Here is a 19,994-nt window from a genome sequence, read left to right on the forward strand (position 1 = left end):
CTCACAAGCTGTCTGCAGCTTCTGGACCCAAAAAGAACAATTCTACTCTGATTCGTCCAGATCATTTTTAGCATTAGTTTTTCTTTTTAACAAGATCTAAAGAAAAAAAACATGGGATCTTTTTCAGACAAACAAATCTTTACACAGAACACTAAAATATAAGAGGTCATTCTTATCTTACAGCAATATTTTCCAGATGCCTTCATCTGAGAGTTTTCCAGCTCCTTCTCCATTTTCTTGATCTTTTCTCCAAGTTCTGCCTCTAACTGTTTTTTCTGCTCCTCTGCATCAGCCAGCTTCTTTTCCAGCATGTTGTTAGCTACCAGTGCAAAATTAAGACATGACAGAGGGATTTGGAGACAAACATACAAGTCTGGCTGCACAATTCTGTTTACATTTTTCCTACTATGTATTGTATTGCCAAAAAACATTCGCCCAAATTTACAGTCTCCGTGGACACATCCCCATACCCTCACGCAGCTGTCCGTGATTACCTACAGCCGTGACATTCAGAAGAGCAAAATAAGAAATACAGCAGCTATGCTTTGTATTTTTGCCTACTCTTTTATCACACAAGGATAAGTATAAAACACACTGCGTTACTCTGTTGTTTAAAAGGTTACATTTGATTGTAAACATGCGTGCTTAGCTTAATACCATGTCTACACAGGTCTCTCTGCTGGTCACTTTTAATATTACAGTTGATGCACTGTATATTACTGCAACATCTAACATCGCAGCAGACCCCTGCAATGTGACTACTGCGCACAGATCCTGATGATGATGCCTGAGCAATATATTGTGCAGCCCTACATACGAGCTTTTTATATTGTAAAGCTGCTGATGTACAAATGTCTTAAAGTGGACATGATCATTTAATCTCGGAACAGACAAAAGGTTTAGAAAACGGTTGTTTAGCAATCACAGCCATATATATACTGACCAGATCTGTGATTAAGATCCGATAGGTTTATGGATTTGAAACTGGAACGAATAATCAGAATCCAAAACAATTAACTCAAACCTTCTGCAGTGTTTTTAACCAATTTGCTCAGTTCCTCCACTGCTCTGTTCAGTTCTTGATTGTTAGTTTCCATGTCTGCCGCTACTCCCTGCAAATTGATAGATAAAAAAAACTGTTACATATTAAGATAAAAACTACAATGAAGGATAATCCCTGATACATTTTGAACCAGCATCAAATGTAATCAAATTAGGAAACTTGACCTTGTTTTGAAAAGCAAAGAGCACACCCCTATTTTCATGGACCTTGTTACTCAGCAAAATACTCCCCGGCTAAATGCAATTCTTTCTTTATATAGTTCTGACTTCTTCTTTTCCTTTCGGCTTGTCCCGTTAGGGGTCGCCACAGCGAGTCATCTTTTTCCATCGAAGCCTATCTCGTGCATCTTCTTTAACACCCACTATCCTCATGTCCTCCCTCACAACATCCATCAACCTTTTCTTTGGTCTTCCTCTCGCTCTTTTGCCTGGCAGCTCCATCCTCAGCACCCTTCTACCAATATACTCACTCATCTATGAACATGTCCAAACCATCTAAGTCTGCTCTCTTTAACCTTGTCTCCAAAATATCCAACTTTGGCTGTCCCTCTAATGAGCTCGTTTCTAATCCTAGCCAACCTGTTCACTCCAAGTGAGAACCTCACCATCTACATTTATGCTACCTCAAATTCTGTTTCCTGTCGTTTCTTCAGTGCCACCGTCTCTAATCCGTACATCATGGCCGCCCTCACAACAGTTATATAAACTTTGCCCTTCATCCTAGCGGAGACTCTTCTGTGGCATAGAACACCAGACACCTTCAGCCAACACTTCTTTACCACACTCCCCATTGCTCTATATTGTTGACCCCAAGTATTTGAAGTCATTCACCCTTGCTCTCTCTTCTCCCTGAATCTTCACTCCTCCTGCTCCACCTCTCACATTCATAAACATATATTCTGTTTTACTTTGGCTAATCTTCATTCCTCTCCTTTCCAGTGCGCGTCTCCATCTTTCTAATTGTTCCTATGCCTTCTCCCTGCTTTCACTGCAGATCACAATGTCCTCTGCGAACATCATAGTCCAAGGGGATTCCAGTCTAACCTCATCTCTCACCCTATCCATTAACATTGCAAACAGGAAGGGGCTCAAAGCTGAACCCTGATGCAGTCCGCACCTCACCATTGTTCTGCTGTCATCATACATGCTCTGTAATATTCCAATTTACTTTTCCGCCACACCAGACTTACGCATGAATTACCACATTACAACAGCTCTTGGTGCTATGTCATAGGCTTTCTCTAGATCGACAAAGACACAATGGAGCTCCTTCTGACCTTCTCTGTACTTTTCCACAAGCATCCTCAAGGCAAATAATGCAATAGCGGTACTCTTCCTCAGCATGAAACCATACTGTTGCTCGCAGATACTTACTTCTGTCCTGAGTCTAGCCTCCACTACTCTTTGCCATAACTTCATTGTGTGGCTCATCATCTTTATTCCTCTATAGTTTCCACAGCTCTGAACATCACCCTTGTTCTTAAAAATGGGAAATAGAACACCTTTCTGCCATTCTTCTGGCGTCTACTCTCCTGCTAGTATTCTATTGAATAAGTTGGTCAAAAACTCCACAGCCACCTCTCCAAATTGCTTCCATACCTCCACTGGTATGCCATCAAGACCAACTGTCTTTCCGTTTTTCATTCTGTTCAGTGCCTTTCTAACTTCCCCCTTACTAATCATTGCCACTTCCTGGTCATTCACACTTGCCTCTTCGATTCTACCTTCTCTCTCATTCTCTTCATTCAATAACTTCCCAAACTACTCTTTCCATCTACTTAGCACATTACTGGCACGAGTCAGCATATTTCCATCGCTATCCTTAATCACCTTTACTTGCTGTACATCCTTCCCATCTCTATTTCTCTCTCTGGCCAACCTGTAGAGATCCTTTTTTCCCTCTTTCGTATCCAACATGGTGTACATGTCGTCATATGCCTCTTGTTTAGCCTTCGCCACCCCTACTTTTGCCCTACATCGCATCTCTATGTATTCCTTCCGCCTCTCCTCCGTCCTCTCCATGTCCCACTTTTTTTTTTTTTTTTCGCTAATCTCTTTCCTTGGATGACTTCTTGTATTTTGGGGTTCCACCACCAAGTCTCCCCTTTCCTACCAGAAGGCACCAAAAAGTACTTTCCTGCCTGCCTCTCCGAGTACCTTGGCAGTAGTATTCCAGTCTTCCGGGAACTCTTGTCCATCTTGAGCCGGTCTCACCTCTTTCCGAAAGGCCGCACAGCATTCTTCCTTCCTCAACTTCCACCACCTGATTCTCTGCTTCACCTTTGTCTTCTTAATCTTTCTACCCACTACCAGTCATCCTACACGCCACCATCCTATGCTGTCGAGCTAGACTCTCTCCCACCACAACCTTGCAATCAGTAACGTCCTTCAGATTACATCATCTGCACAAAATATAATCCACCTGCATGCTCCTACCTCTGCTCTTGTAGGTCACTCGATGTTCCTGTCTCTAATAAGTGTTCACCACTGCCAATTCCATCCTTTTTGCAAATTCCACCACCATCTGACCTTTAAAGTTCATTTGCTTAATGCCGTACTTACCCATCACTTCTTCATCGCCCCCGTTTCCTTCGCCAACATGCCCATTGCAATCTGCAATCACAACTTTCTCTCTTTCTCTCTGGGATGCTCAGGACCACTTCATCTAGTTCCTTCCAGAATTTGTCTTTCAACTCAAGGTCACATCCTACTTGTGGGGCATAGCCGCTAATCACATTATACACAATACCCTCTATTTCAAATTTCAGCCGCAACATTCGATCTGATACGTTTTTCACCTCCAAGATATTCTTAGCCAGCTCTTCTTTTAAAACAACCCCTACTACATTTTTCTTCCCATCTACTCCATGGTAAAAGAATTTAAACCCTCCTCCTAAGCTTCTAGCCTTACTCCCTTTCCACTTGCTCTCTTGGTGCACAATACATCAACCTTTCTCCTAATCATCATGTCAACTAACTCGTGAGCTTTTCCTGTCATCGTCCCAACATTCAAAGTCCCAACACACAGTTGTAGGGACTGTGCATGCCTCTTCTTCTTCTGCCAACCAAGTCGCTTTCCTTCTCTTTTTTGTCTTCGACCTACATTACCTGAATTTCTACCAACGCCTTGCAAATTAGCAGTGCCAAGGGCAGGCATAGTTAGCCTGGGCCACGATCTATCAGTTATGGAAGTCATTTGATGAACGCTCATATATGTTTGGCAGTTTTACGTTGGATGCCCGTCCTGCCGCAACCCTCTGCATTTATCCGATCTATTCTAAATATAGTTCTGACACATTTTACAAATTGGTTTTGAGTATCAGCTGCCCAATTGGAATAATGTTATGTGTGTGTGTGTGTGGGGGGGGCTCATGCATGCACTTCCTGAGCAATAAAACCAAGCAGACTCTAAATAATAACAAAATACATATTGGCCTTGGGCGGCAAAGTGGGCTCACAGTTCTGGGGTCCAGGGTTCAATCCCGGCACTCCCTCTGTGGAGTTTGCATGTTCTCCCAGTGTCTACGTGGGTTTTCCCCAGGCATTCCAGTTTCCTCCCACATCCCAAAAACATGCAACATTAATTGGACACTAAATTGCCCAGAGGTGTTATTGTGAGTGCGACTTGTCAGTCTCTATGTGCCCTGGCAACAAGTTCCGCCTGTTGACAGCTGGGATAGGCTCCAGGACTCCCGTGACCCTTGTGAGGAAAAGAGGCGAAGAAAATGGATCAATGAATGGATATCGGCCTTGTTTGTGACAGTTTGCAAATTTGAATCTCCCAAAGGACATGGGAGTATGCATATTCTTTCGGTGCTTGCTTGGATTTCTCCTGGGTACTTCAGTTTTCTCCCACATTTCAAAAACAGCTAAATTAGGTCAACTGAAGACTCTGCAACCAGTCCAGGGTATACTCCGCCTCTCACCACAAGCCTGCTGGGTGGGCTCTAACCCCCCCATGAAACCAATGAGGATAATCCTATTGAAAATGGATGTGCAAATCGTAGATATTTGTTGATTTTACAAAGTCTCACCTTGTAGAGAGAAGACAACTTGACATGAGCATTAAGCTCATTCTGGTATTTCTCATCCATGGTACTCAGTTCATCTTTAGCCTAATAGAATTAAACAGAGAATTAAAAGAAAAAAAGGTTACACTCTATATCCTAATATTTTTTAAATTTATAAAGTACTGAGCACTTCATTTTTTCCACATTTTATTATCATATTCCAAAATGGAATTAATTAAGGTAGTAATGTCCAAGCATTTTGGCTGGAAACCTGCTTCTGATCACCTCTAACCTCAGGTTCAAGCAACAGTTCATGTTGAAGAGAATGATCCCAAGTACCCATCCAGGATATCAAAGTAGCTTGCTTCAGGACAACTATGTAAATATCCTTGTGTGGGCTCGTTAAAGTCAAGATTTGAATCGGATTTAATATCCCTGGAGAGATCTGAAAATGGCTGCATTAGCGCTCCACAAACAACAGATGCCACTGAAGTATTGCAAAATGGAAATGATATACAATGTGCCCTACCCATTCACAGTTTACCGGTCGCACCCTGCATATTTGGTATTTTGGTTTCCAAGTTCTTGTTTTTTTTTAATTAACCGTATTTTCATGTATTTTAATGATCATTAGAGGTCTTAAATTCTCTTCCAAATAGACAAGACGCCACATTAGACATAGCACCTTACAATGTGGTGCACCTTATATGCTCTGTTTAAATGTTCCCAGCATGCTTTGCAGCATTAAGGACCTCCTTAGTGCTGCAAAGCATGCCCCTGTCAGCCAGAACTTCCGTTGTAAAAAATTAAAAGATGAACTTGCTCCTTGCTTGCATTTGTTCCTGTCAATATAATGAATGTGTGCATTAGCTATTAATCAACCTGAGGCTGGTATTAATGAATTTATTTAAATTTGAGAGCAAAGAACATTTGCCCATTTGACAATTATCTATTATTATTATTATATTATTATTTGAAAATTATCTGGGATCCACAATAAATGAACCGTGATAAAGCAAGGCATTACTGTATATCAAAGGAGATCAGATGTCATGATTTTGTGTTGATCCTTTCCTATTGAAGGAATTGCAAAATCAAATTCTAAGGGTGTGATAACAACAGTGAATGGTCAAAGCTTTCCCCACAGCCCTTTCATACAAACAGTAACAACCCAGAGTACAGTATACTTTACAGAGTTCAAGGACAACGCTGATGTATTCTTTTATCTACCCGTTTCAGTTTGTTGTTGAGGTCTTCAGCTCGTTTATGCTGGTTTTCACTGGACTGCTTCAAACAACTGAGTTGACTTTCGAGTTGGTTCACCTGTTAAAAAAGAAAAAAAGATCAATAGTATAAATACAGGACCATGTTTCGAAATCTCTTTTTATTAAACAAAATTTTTAAATGACATTTTTAGAGACATTTGCAACAAGAATTTAAGGGTTAAAAAAAAAATTAGGACACTAAAAGATGTGGATGTTTTGATTTAAATAAAATAAGAAATCCAAGAGATTTACTAAGAAAGAAGATTATGTCACAATTCACAAAATATTTTAACATTGAGGGCTACTATAAACTACCACTAATCATCTGGAAAACTACTTGACATAAGCTTTAATAATTATACCAAGGTTCAAAATGGTTTTTTTCCCCTTTGAAAACTACATTTCTTAATTTCTTTAGTTGCAACATTCAAATTTTGAGAAGCAATATTTTGCAGGTTTGTTGGACAGGGACCAGATGCAGAGTTTTATTAAACAATTAAAACTTGACCGTATAATGGGGAAATTTAATGTAGGGATACACCTATCTAATATTATAGTGCTTGAGTAACCACATAAATCTTCTAATGCACTTAACCCACCATTCCTCTGAATAGATTTGCCATGTTTTTCCACATACATGACTAAGAGTGTACCCACTTGCAGATAAGATGATCATATGGCCTGATGTCATGCAGTCACGACACTGAGCAAAACTCATTAAGCACCCAGCGTGTCAGAGGCAGGTGGTGCATTTGGGACATTTAAATGCCCAATCCAGCCCTGAATACCTTATACATTGTAATAATATTAGGAAATCGTGATATTTAACTTAAATTAAAAAATAAAAAAAACATTTAATTTGCAACATAACCATTTTTTAACTTAAACATAAGCATATTAAACAATTGAATATATTATGTAAAAATTAATTTTGAAAAAACGTGACAAAAAAATAAAAATCTCAAATCAAAAACACAAATCATACTTTTAAAGTGCAAAAAAACAAATTGAAGTTCAATTCTTTATGAGTATATGGTGGGAAACATCATTTGCTTTACCCACATGTGTTGCAACACACTAACTCCTTTATGCAACTCATGTTCATTTTATTGAAAATTAGCTGTTACTGCTGTGCACACCTTGGCCTCCGAGGTACAGTATGATACACAATGAGGTATACTTGAAATAAAAAAAAAATAGATTGTCACAATTAAATTTTATTGTCACTCACATTTCAAAGATTGGATATATTCCAGAGTATTGCTATATATTGCCTGTTTGTTCCTATATTAATTATTTTGAGAGCTATAAGTATCACAAGTTCAATGCTAATTTTTGTTAGTTCATCAACTGTTTATAATTAACTGTGTATGAGCTTTGAGACATTTTTTTGTGGAAAAAAGGAGAAAGAAACAAAGGCTGTGATGCATTTCAACATTCAATAACTGTATTTTCCGGATGACGACGCAACTTTTTTCCAGGCGCCTTGAACCTTGTGGTCTTTTTTCTGATGCGGTTACAACATTGGGTTTTTTTCTGCTCATGGCTATGAGTTTAAGAGTACAAAAAAAAACTTACCCAAATTCAATGGTTTAAACATGCCCTAACCAGACAATGCACTCGGGTTTGGGCATGCGGAGAGGCTTGAAATGTGTAGAAACAAAGCTAAGAAAATGTATTTATATCACAAATTTCATACACACGGTAACTCAATGTGCTTTACATGTTTAAAAGCATTTGAATACAAATAAAACATTTAAAATCGAAAAAAAATAAAAATAAAGAAAACAGTACAATTAAAAAGCGTACAGTGTAAAAAAAAATTAATTAAAAAGGGGAAATACTATAAAAAAAACTAAACCTAAAAAAGCAGTTTTCAACCTGGATTTAAAAACATTCACACTTAGGGATGACGTTCCCTCTGTTGCTAACTTAAAGGGCTACTGTCATGAAATGGATGATTTTTAGTATGTTATTGATGAAAAAAACGTCAGCCAATACGGGCCCATGTGTTTTTTTAAACCACAAAACATGATTTTGACGTATACAGCTTTTTATAACTCCTGCCATGAAAATCCTCTCGAGGGATTTGTTTAAGAAAAAGCAGGAAGTGACGTAAAGGACAGTGGCGCCCCCAAGTGGACTCGTTTGTTTCCATTAGTTTTACCTCCGGGAAGGTAGCTTGTTGTTCCTTCGTGTTAGCAAAAATGCCAGCTCATTGCATTGCTGAACATTGCTTGAACACTCAGGAGAATGGATTTACCCTTTATAAGTTTGCAAGAGACCCGGTTCGTTGTGAAAAATGGATTGCACGGGTGCAGAGGACGACAGCTTCGTGGGTTCCAAATAACAGGTAGGTGTGTATACAGCTGGGGCGGACCACGTAATCGGTCTCTCTTAACATAATAAAAGATCCACCAAAGAAATGTGTGTGATGTGCGCGTCGGACGGCGTCGGGCTGCTGCGCAGATGGCGGCGAATCTGAAGAAACTAGTCAAGAATGCCTCACTCAGTCGCGAGCGCGCAGTAATGCGCCGCGCTCGACGGTGTTCATCGAGTACTGAGGCGGCTATGAACATTCCCCTAAAAGCAGCACAGCTTGGCTCCATTATATGCCACCACGGCACCGAAATTCAGCCACACTGGCTGAGGCGCCGCGTTTGCCGGTCACAGCTTACAGCTGCGAAGGCTGCGTGTCAGGCTTTGCGGACGGGTCGGCTCTGAAGAACCCAGCCGAGAATGCCTCACTCACCCTCGTGCGCGCAGTAAAGTGCTCCAGCTCGATTGTGTTGCTCACCGTGTACTGCGGCGTCTGTGAACAACCCCCTAAAGCAGCACGCCTCGGCTTCGTCATAAGCCACACCAGCCGGCTGCGATGGGCCGCAATCGCTCATCTCCGCCGCGGAAGTGGATCGGACAAAGATGCGGTTTGGCCTGGATCGCATATCATCTGAATAAGGCTTGAAACAATAGTGTAATGTTGCCCCGAGCGCTCGAAACAATAGTGGAATATTGCCCCGGTAACTTGACTTGGCTGTGTGGTGTTCTCCTTTTCAAAAAGAGCTTCCGTGTCAGAAGGGGCGCGTTTGTCTCCCATAGTTAGGGTGCACCGCATGTTTTCATTGGCGAATGTCCAGGTGACGTCACGGACGGAGGATGCAGCCAATATGATATCGTAGAATGACACTTTTGCAAATTTGCGCATGGATGACGCGCTCTCCGCTCACATTTATTTTTTCGTATAGACATTGAAGTGAATAATGTTATATGTATTTTTCATTACAATATCTATTTTAGAATGTTTATAGGGATGGCACTTGGGTTTTGATCCATTTGTGGGCACTATAATAGTGAAATGCTGCTTCACCATGTATGCTTTGGACACTGGTCTCCACTATTTGACTTGAATCAGTCGATCTCAGAGCTCGACTGGTTTTGCTTTCCGTAAGTATTTCTTTCATGTATTCAGGATCTACACCATTTCGTGACTTATAGACCAGTAGCAGAACTTTAAAATCTATTCTAAAGGTGACTGGAAGCCAGTGTAGGAACTTTAGAATTGGAGTTATATGCTCGGACCTCTTTGTTTTGGTCAGAACCCGAGCTGCAGCTGTTCAATGCTCTTTTTGGGTAGTCCAGTCAGAAGACCATTTCAATACGCCAGTCTACTTGAGATAAAAGCATTAATGACCTTTTTCTGGTCTGCTTGACACATACAAGCCTTCTTTGTGGATATGTTCTTCAGACGGTAAAAAGGTAGTTTCTGTGATTGATTTGATATGACTGTTGAAATTCAGGTCAGAAACTATCAAACACTAAGGTTTGGACTTGGTCTTTGTTTTTTTTAAATATAGAGAGTCCAGATATTTAGTAACAGCAACTCCCTTTTCTTTATTTGCAGAAATAATTGTCTCAGTTTTGTTGTGGTTTAGTTGAAGAACATTTGGGCTCAATGAGTGAATCTGCTTTAGACAGTGGATTGATGCCTCAATTGAACTGTAGTCATCGGAGGACACTGCTAAATACAGTGAAGGAAATAAGTATTTGAACACCCTGCTATAATGCAAGTTCTCCCACTTAGAAATCATGGAGGGGTCTGAAATTTTCATCATAGGTGATGTCCACTGTGAAAGAGATCCAGAAATCACAATTAATTATTTTTTAACGATTTATTTGCGTTATATAGCCGCAAATAAGTATTTGAACACCTGAGCAAACCAACGTTAATATTTGGTGCAGTAGCCTATGTTTCCAATTACAGAGGTCAAACATTCCCTATAGTTGTGTGCACCAGGTTTGCACACACTGTAGGAGGGATTTTGGCCCACTCCTCCACACAGATCTTCTCCAGAACAGACAGGTTTCTTGGCTTTCGCTGAGAAACAGAGAGTTTCAGCTCCCTCCAAAGATTTTCGATTAGATTAAGTCTGGAGACTGGCTAGGCCACGCCAGAAACTTAATATGCTTCTTACGGAGCCACTCCTTGGTTTTCCTGGCTGTGTGGATCTGTCATGTTGAAAGACTCCGCCACAACCCATGTTCAATGCTCTGACTGAAGGAAAGAGGTTGTGCCCCTAAATCTCACAATACATGTCCATGGTCATGCACTCCTGAATACAGAGCAGTCGTCCTGTCCCATGTGCAGAAAAACACCCCCAAAAGCACGATGCTACCATCTTCATGCTTCACAGAAGGGATGGTGTTCTTGGGATGGAACTCATCATTCGTCTTCCTCCAAACATGGTTAGTGGAATTATGACCAAAAAGTTCCATTTTGGTCTCAATTTGACCACAAAACTTTCTCCCATGACTCCTGTGTATCATCCAAATGGTCATTGGCAAACTTAAGACAGGCCTTGACATGTATGTACTGGTTTAAGCAGGGGAACCTTCCGTGCCATGCATGACTTCAAACCATGATGTCTTAGTGTATTACCAACAGTAACCTTGGAAACAGTGGTCCCAGCTCTTTTCAGGTCATTGACCAAGTCCTGTCATGTAGTCCTGGGTTGATTCCTCATCTTTCTAAGGATCATTGAGACCCCACGAGGTGATACTGTATCTTGCATGGGGCTCCACTCCGATTGAGATTGACCGTCATGTTTAGCTTCTTCCATTTTCTAATGATTGCTCCAACAGTGGACTTTTTTTCCCCACCAAGTTACTTGGCAATTTCTCTATAGCACTTTCTAGCCATGTGGGGTTGTACAATTTTGTCTCTGGTGTCTTTGGACAGCTTTTTGGTCTTGGCCATGTTACAAGTTTGAGTCTTACTGGTTGTAATATCCCTGCTTCTGTCTTTTATTTTTTTTAAAGATTTGAAGTATTGTCATGTGCCGTAATTGCCGGCCTACTGAGCGCACCTGGTTATAAGACTCACCCAGTACATTTGTAAAGGAAATACCATTTGCTACATACCATAATTTCTCAAAAATAATGCGCAATTTTTTCCAAAAATATTTTCAAAAAGTCAGTAGAACGCATTATATTTAAGTATGGATGAAAAAATAAAAAACACGATCACATTCTATAGTCGAATAAAGGTATGTAGAGTGGTAAAAAAGGTGTACATATAAATTTTGATATCATATTCGATGTCTCATTTGACATTTACTACAGTAATGCGCGCTACCAACCTGAAATCTGATCTCCTCGGTGGGGCGGGGTGGGGGAAGCTTTGCATTTAATGATCGTTAACGTAGCATATTTGTTTCTACTGTACCAAACATCAGAAACAACTGTCCGTGAGTTTGTTTTAACTTAATCGAAGGCAAAAAATGTCAACTACAAGGGCTAGTTGTGCAGACGCTTTTAAAATAAATGTTTCATCACTCCAGGCGATGACGCGGGCAAACTGGAAGCAAAACAATGTGAGCTGAAACAACGTAGTACGATCGTACGATTAAAAAAAAGGAGTAGCACACACAATTGAAATGCTTGCTTTTTTAAAAGTTCCCATTATGCTCAGTTCTACGTAGTTTTAGCTTTCGTTTTGATCGCGAACTGGTGCTATGAAGAGCTGCAACAAATTGCAGCCGAACGGTGGACCTTCACATCAAAGTGCTGAGAATAATGAGAAATAAAGAGAACCCAGACTCTTGGGATTCAAAAAATCTTTCCTCACAAACGCCATGGATGGCATAGAGGATGACAAGATGGGATCACTGTTCATGAATGCAAGCAGCATCAGAACTAGACCAATTCATCAATGATGAGTTTGAGAGTGATGCATCAAAGGTAGCTACGATGGATATTTTTCAGATTGGAGATGAGTCCGATGCTTCTTTTGAAGTCTTGGCCAAGGACATGTAATTTGGTGAATAAACTGCACTATGCACAAATATTTTACCCACAAATATTTAATGCAAAAATATTTAAGTTAAGCAGTGTTAAATAGTTTAGTTAAGACCCTAATATGTGTTATCAATAGTATTAATAAAATGCTATGCCATTATTGAGCATTTACTCTCGTTGGTTGAGGGATTCTGTCTTATTCAGAGAGGCATTAGAGTAATTGGGGTGTCCTCTGGTTGGGAAGAGGAGAAGGAGACTTGGTGGTGGAACCTCAAAATAAAGGAAGACATCCAAGGAAAGAGATTAGTGAAGAAGTAGTGGTACACGGAGAGGGCTGAGGAGAGGCGAAAGGAATACGTTGAGATGCGTCGTAGGGCAAAGGTAGATGTGGCAAAAGTTAAACAAGAGGCATATGACGACATGTATACCAGGTTAGATACAAAAGATGGAGAAAAGGATCTCTACAGGTTGGCCAGACAGAGGGATAGAGATGCAAAGGATGTGCAGCAAGTAAAGGTGATAAAGGGTAGCGATGGAAATATGTTGACTGTTGTCAGTAGCATGGTAAAAGTAGATGGAAAGAGTAGTTTGAGAAGTTATTGAACAAAGAGAATGGGAGCGAAGGTAGAGTCGAAGAGGCAAGGGTGAATGACCAGGAAGTGGCAATAATTAGTAAGGGGGAAGTTAGAAAGGCACTGAACAGAATGAAAAATGGAAAGACAGTTGGTCCTGATGACATATCAGTGGATGTATGGAAGTAATTTAGAGAGGTGGCTGTGGAGTTTTTGACCAACACTAGCAGGAGAGAAGATGCCAGAAGAATGGAGGAAAAGTGTGCTTGTTACCATTTTTAAAAACAAAGGTTATATTCAGAACTGCAGAAACTACAGAGGAATAGAAATGAGCCACACAATGACGTTAAGGGAAAGAGTAGTGGAGGCTAGACTCAGGACAGAAGTAAGTATCTGCGAGCAACAGTATGGTTTCATGCCTAGAAAGAGTACCACAGATGCATTATTTGCCTTGAGGAGGCTTATGGAAAAGTACAGAGAAGGTCAGAAGGAGCTCCATTGTGTCTTTGTGGATCTAGAGAAAGCCTATGACAGAGCACCAAGAGAGGAACTGTGGTACTGCATGCGCAAGTCTGGTGTGGCGGAGAAATGTGTTAGAATAGTACAGGACATATATGAGGGGAGCAGAACAGCGGTGAGATGTGCCGTAGATGTGTCAGAAGAATTTAAGGTGGAGGTGGGACTGCATCAGGGATCCGCCCTGAGCCCCTTCCTGTTTGTGATAGAAATGGATAGGCTCACAGATGAGGTTAGACTGGAATCCCCTTGGACCATGATGTTCGCAGAGGATATTATGATCTGCAGTGAAAGCAGGGAGCAGGTGGAGGAACAATTAGAAAGATGGAGGAATGCACTGGAATGAAAGGAATGAGGATTAGCTGAAGTAATACAGAATATATGTGCGTGAATGAGAGGGGCGGAGAAGGAAGAGTGAAGCTCCAGGGAGAAGAGAGAGCGAGGGTGGATGACTTCAAATACTTGGGGTCAACAATACAGAGCAATGGGGAGTGTGGGAAGGAAGAAGAAACGGGTACAAGCGGGATGGAACAGTTAGTGGAATGTGTCTGGTGTTCTACGTGATAGAAGAGTCTCCGCTAGGATGAAGGGCAAAGTTTATAACAATCGTGAGGCCTACCATGATGTATGGATGAGAGACTGTGGCTCTGAAGAAACAGGCAGCAGAACTAGAGGTAGCAGAAATGAAGATGTTGAGGTTATCGCTCGGATTGAGCAGGTTGGATAGCATTAGAAATGAGCTCATTAGAGGAACAGCCAAAGTTGGATGTTTGGAGACGAGGTTGGAGAGAGCAGGTTTACAGTGAATAAAATAAGTATTTGAACACCCTGCTATAATGCAAGTTATCCTACTTAGAAATCATGGAGGGGTTTTAAATTTTCATCGTCAGACCATGAGAGATAATCTAAGAAGGAAAATCCAGAAATCACAATGTATGATTTTTATTTGTGCGATACAGCTACACACCTGAGAAAACCAAAGTTAAGATTTGGTACAGTAGCCTTTGTTTGCGATTACAGAGGTCAAACGTTTCCTGTAGTTGTTCACCACGTTTTCACACATTGCAAGAAGGATTTTGACCCACTCCTCCGCACAGATCTCTAGATCAGACAGGTTTCCGGGGTGTCGCTGAGGAACAGGGAGTTTCAGCTCTCTCCAAAGATTTTCTATTGGGTTTAGGTCTGGAGACTGGCGAGGCCCCGCCAGAATCTTAATATTCTTCTAACAGAGCAATTCCTTGATTTTCCTGCCTGTGTGCTTCGGGTCATTGTCATGTTGAAAGACCCAGCCACAACCCATCTTCAATGCTCTGACTGAGAGAAAGAGGTTGTTCCTCAAAATCTCACAATACATGGCCGCAGTCATTATCTCCTTAATACACTGCGGTTGTCCTGTCCCATGTACAGAAAAACAACCCCAAAGCATGATGCTACCACCCTCCATGCTTCACAGTAGGGATGGTGTTCTTGGGATGGAACTCATCATTCGTCTTCCTCCAAACAGGGTTAGCGGAATTATAACCAAAAGTTCCATTTTGGTCTCAATTTGACCACAAAACTTTCCCCCATGACTCCTGTGTATCATCTAAATGGTTATTGGCAAACTTAAGACGGGTCTTGACATGTACTGGTTTAAGCAGGGGAACCTTCCCTGCCATGCATGATTTCAGACCATGACGTCTTAGTGTATTAGGCTGATTCCTCACCTTTCTAAGGATCATTGAGACCCCACGAGGTGATAGCTTGCATGGGGCTCCACTCCGATTGAGATTGACCATCATGTTTAGCTTCTTCAATTTTCTAATGATTGTTCCAACCGTGGACCTTTTTTCACCAAGGCGCTTGTCAATTTCTCCGTAGCCCTTTCCAGCTGTGTATAGTTGTACAATTTTGTCACTGGTGTCTTTGGACAGCTCTTTGGTCTTGGCCACGTTACAAGTTTGAGTCTTACCGATTGTCTAGGGTGAACAGGTGTCTTTATGCACCTAACGACCTCACACAGGTGCATCTGATCCAGGATAATAAATGGAGTGGAGGTGGACTTTTAAAGGCGGACTCACAGGTCTTTTAGGGTCAGAATTTTAGCTGATAAGACAGGTGTACAAATACTTGTTTTCAGCTGTGTCACAAAAAAAAAAAAAAAAAAAAAAAAAATCATACATTGTGATTTCTGGATTTTTGTTTTTGGATTCTCTCTCTCTCTCTCTCTCTCTCTCACAGTGGACATGCACCTACGATGAAAATTTCAGACCCCTCCATGATTTCCAAGTGGGAGAACTTGAAATATAGGGTCTTCAAATACTTATTTTTTATGTATAACACTGTATATCATCTGCATAGCTATGAGAGTCAAACGTTTTGAAAAATTTGACACAAGGGTAGCATATAGAGGCTACACAGAAGGGGTCTAAGAACTAACCATTGAGGGACCCCATACGTCATTGCCATTTGTTGAGATTAAGCCCTTCCATTCGTTATAAAAGTTTTTTTTTTTTTCCTTCAGATAGGACCTAAACCATTTTAGGACTGTTCCATTAATTTCTACCCACGTTTCCAACCTGTTCAGCAGTATATTATTATCTACCGTATCAAAAGCCGCAGTGATGTCCAACAAGACCAAAATCGACACCTTTCTTGAGACGGTATTTAACCTTATATCAATTAGCCCTTCGATTAGAGCAAATTCGGTACTGTGAAGTCCACAAACCTGGTTGATTTGTTGAAAATATCATTTAAATTCAGGAAATTGCTGAGTGGATTAAAAATAACTTTCAACAATCTTGGCTATGAAAGGGAGATTTGCGATGGAAGGGGGGGGGTGTCGATAGTAGGAGTGTCAAACGTACGGCTTGTGTGCAGAATCCGGCCCGCAAAGCGGTTTAATCCAGCCCGCAAGATGATTTTTGTAAAGTATAAAATGATGAAATGGATACAAAATGAGCAGAATCTTTCAATAAAGGCAACAGCTATTCTGATTACATCCACTGGATGGTGCAATAACAATCGTGTCCAGTAAGCAAACCGTTTATACTAGGGCAGAGTAACTGGATCAAACGTGCAGTCTGGATAAGCTGTTATGTGCACTGACTGTGCTATTTATTACATCTTTTATGGTATGGTACTTTTAATGTGTGCTTTGGCACCCTTGTTGCATCAATATGTCTGTCAAAAAATAGAAAACTGGATTCAGAGTGGAACATGTTCCAAGAAAATATATGCATAAGTTAGTGCGAATCGAAGAAAAAGCAGAGAAACTGGAAAAGATTTTATCTTTTTCGAACGAGAACCATCTTGTTACAGGTATTGCGACAATAAGCTCAGTGTGTGTGGACGTGTGCATCATATGTGGCTGGGATGGGACTGCCTAGGGGTGTGCAGCGAAAAAAGTGGGAAGGGGAAAACAAGTGCATGCAGTTGCAAGTGAGTAGAGTAAAAGTTTTGTGACTGCACCCAGGGAAGAGTCGTATTCAAAAGGAGCGAATAAAGCCTATCGAGCAGCAAACCGATGCTTTGTGCAATTATTGTTCCCGCCACCGAGTTTCAACTGTGCAACAAGAAAAGTTGGAGAACGTCAAAGACAGAGAGAAAAGGAATGAGCTGACACTGGTTAACAAATGAAACCCAGAGCAATTTCAAATTCTCAGACAATATTCTTCTTGCCATCAACAGAAATCCATCTATGCTGTCAGTTCAACAGATTCACAATCACATGGCAAAGTTCCTGAGTCTACCAGAAAGGTGACGTACCAAAAGTTATGCCTTTTAATTTCTTTTAATTCAATCGAACAAATGGTGCAGGATGAGCTGGTGTGTAATGTTAAAAGACAAAATTGGCAAACCCTCATCAAGGATAAAAGCACAGACAATACAGAAGATACAAAAGCTAGTAATTAATAACATTCACCGTAAAACTGTTTGGGAGCATCCTTTAGCTGTCACCATGTCAATGCTAAAATCTGATGCATTTTACGTGCGCACTGATTCCAACTTTTGAAAATGTTGTGTGACTTGTCCAACAAAGTACACTTAAACACAGTGGTTACACTGTAAGCATGCATGCCAGCACGTGCATTAGTGCATATGTAAGATACCATATGCTGGCACTCAAAAGGGAGAGAGGAACAATTGCATTTCACATGTGTAACCAGGTTACATTGTCCCGCACATTGCCAGTGTAGGCACGTCATTAACTGACGATGTTGTACACACTCACCATGTCACATCGAAACTAAAATTATCACACCACAGCATACACAAGAGCATAACTAGCAAATAATAAAACAAATGAATGACTCACGATATAATTGACTCTAAACATGCACTTTAAACGCTATTTACATACTATCAGCATGCTTTGTCATTATTCACTGGGTTATAAGGAACGTAACCCCAGGGAATAACGGAGGAACACTGTACCTTGTTTGAGTGCCATAGAATCACGGTACTTGTTTGGGCAGCAAACTCCCCTGACTTGAACCCATAAAAAATTATGGGGTATTGTCAAAAGGAAGAAGGGGTAACAGAAAGCCCAATATGCAGAAGATCTGAAGCTCAATATCAAAGCAACATGGGCTACACTAACACCTGACCTGTGCCAAAAGCGGATCACCTCCGTGCTAAGCCGCTTTGATAATTGAATACAAAAGGACACCCAACAAAGTACTGTGGACATATTACTTTAATGGACTTTCCAGAAAGCAAATATTTTTTTCTTTCGGATCTTTTTTGAGGGTCAGATGAAGTATTATATTTTTTACATGCAAATACAAATTTGAAAATGTTCACTGTGTGTCTGGTAAACTAATATGAAATGCGTTTCACTTTTAGAAACAATTTATTGAAAGGGTCTTTTTGCCAATATCCGTAAGCTCAGTTTCACCATTTAAATTCATTTTTCTTCTAATACATTACCTGCTCGGTCTTGCTTTTCACATTACCCTGGAGCTCCAGAATCTTTTTGCCTGTTTCTCTGTTAGTGCTCAGCAGCTCCTCAGTTTTGCTCTTGAGTTCCGCAGATAACCACTCGTTTTTTTTATCCAGCAGCTCCTTTTCCTGCTGTATACGCTTCTCTCGGTGCTACAAGAACATGTGCAACCATGAAATATTTTAGTAATAGGACAGTATGCTTAGCTGGGATAAAAAACAGATAATGTGTGGTGAGTTTCCACTCTTACTATTATATGGCTATTATAGTTAAATGATACATAAATTGGACAGAAAGGGATGACTGACTGTAAATGATTTAGTGCTGTGCACCCGAGGATATGCAATAAAGACAGTTTGTGATCATTGCCAGTCATCTTTTAGTCTTATTCCTGTCTTTTCCACATATTCAAGAGGGCTTTCGTAGGCAGTTATGGTGACCAGAGTAAGAGTATCATAAAGCAGTTCATTCTACATTTACTTCCACTCAGACCAATCATTGTTTCATTGTATACCTGCAAAGAGGTCTCAGAGGACTGGACCTCATCCAGTTTAAACTGCAAGTCCACTTTGGCTTTGTTTGTCTCCATCAGTTTTTCATTCAGCCGCTTTGTATCTTCTAAAATGCACAAAGTTAAAAAGAAAAAAAAAATTCTGAATTATAATTATTTGCCAAGTATGTATGAACTTGTCTGCAGGGTTCATACTCAGTCTGACCAAAAAATTTTAAGGGCTTTTTAGGGGCATTCTTAGGGGCTGAAACGAAAAATTTTGGGCTGACACGGAAAAAATTTAGGGCCGACACGAAAAATTTTGGGCCATCGTGGGAAATCAAGAGTAAGGAAAAAAGACTCACCCAATGGTGCCATCAACCGTTCTTGGTTAATCAAATGTTCCAGTATCTCAGTACCTGTGACAGTGATCACCTGTCGCCCCTTGTGGTAGTTCTCATTGATATGACCATTGTCAACGTCTTCACATAACAGTATACAGAAAAACAGATTCTAACTACAATTGCAACTATATACACAAATGTCTTCTACTGATGTCTGTTTCAGCACCCCTACTCTAGCTCCTTGAGCCTATCCAGTGCCTCCTCTATTTGTTGCTGCAGAGGTGCCAAAGTGGCTCTCTTGTCCTTTGCTCTGCCTTTGAGTGCATTGGCCTCCGTGATAAACCTCAGGTTCCTCTTTTCTTCTGCCTCCTAACACAGCCTGTCAGCCTTCTCAATAAGCGTAGTTATGTCAGTCTCTATTCTGGCTTTGAGGCAAGAGAGATGAAAAGTGGGCAGCGATGCCAAATGTAGCCAGGTACGAAGTCTTCCTTTCCCCACAGTGGTAGTTTTTAGCAAT

General features: G+C 40.8%; 1 protein-coding gene across 1 annotated transcript in view; it reads right to left on the bottom strand.

Annotated features, from left to right (window-relative positions):
- The window catches only part of LOC133510551 (nucleoprotein TPR-like), an 88,364-nt gene that overhangs the window by 64,971 nt on the left and 3,399 nt on the right, over positions 1-19,994 (bottom strand). The window contains exons 5-10 of the mRNA XM_061838589.1: positions 19,158-19,261; positions 18,631-18,795; positions 6,303-6,395; positions 5,097-5,177; positions 1,025-1,112; positions 182-319 (exon numbers count right to left, since the gene is read on the bottom strand). Of these exons, the coding sequence (XP_061694573.1) occupies positions 182-319; positions 1,025-1,112; positions 5,097-5,177; positions 6,303-6,395; positions 18,631-18,795; positions 19,158-19,261 (669 nt within the window). The remainder of the gene's footprint in view (positions 1-181; positions 320-1,024; positions 1,113-5,096; positions 5,178-6,302; positions 6,396-18,630; positions 18,796-19,157; positions 19,262-19,994) is intronic.

This window comes from Syngnathoides biaculeatus, chromosome 13 (assembly GCF_019802595.1).
Source record: "Syngnathoides biaculeatus isolate LvHL_M chromosome 13, ASM1980259v1, whole genome shotgun sequence".
NCBI classification, from domain to species: domain Eukaryota; kingdom Metazoa; phylum Chordata; class Actinopteri; order Syngnathiformes; family Syngnathidae; genus Syngnathoides; species Syngnathoides biaculeatus.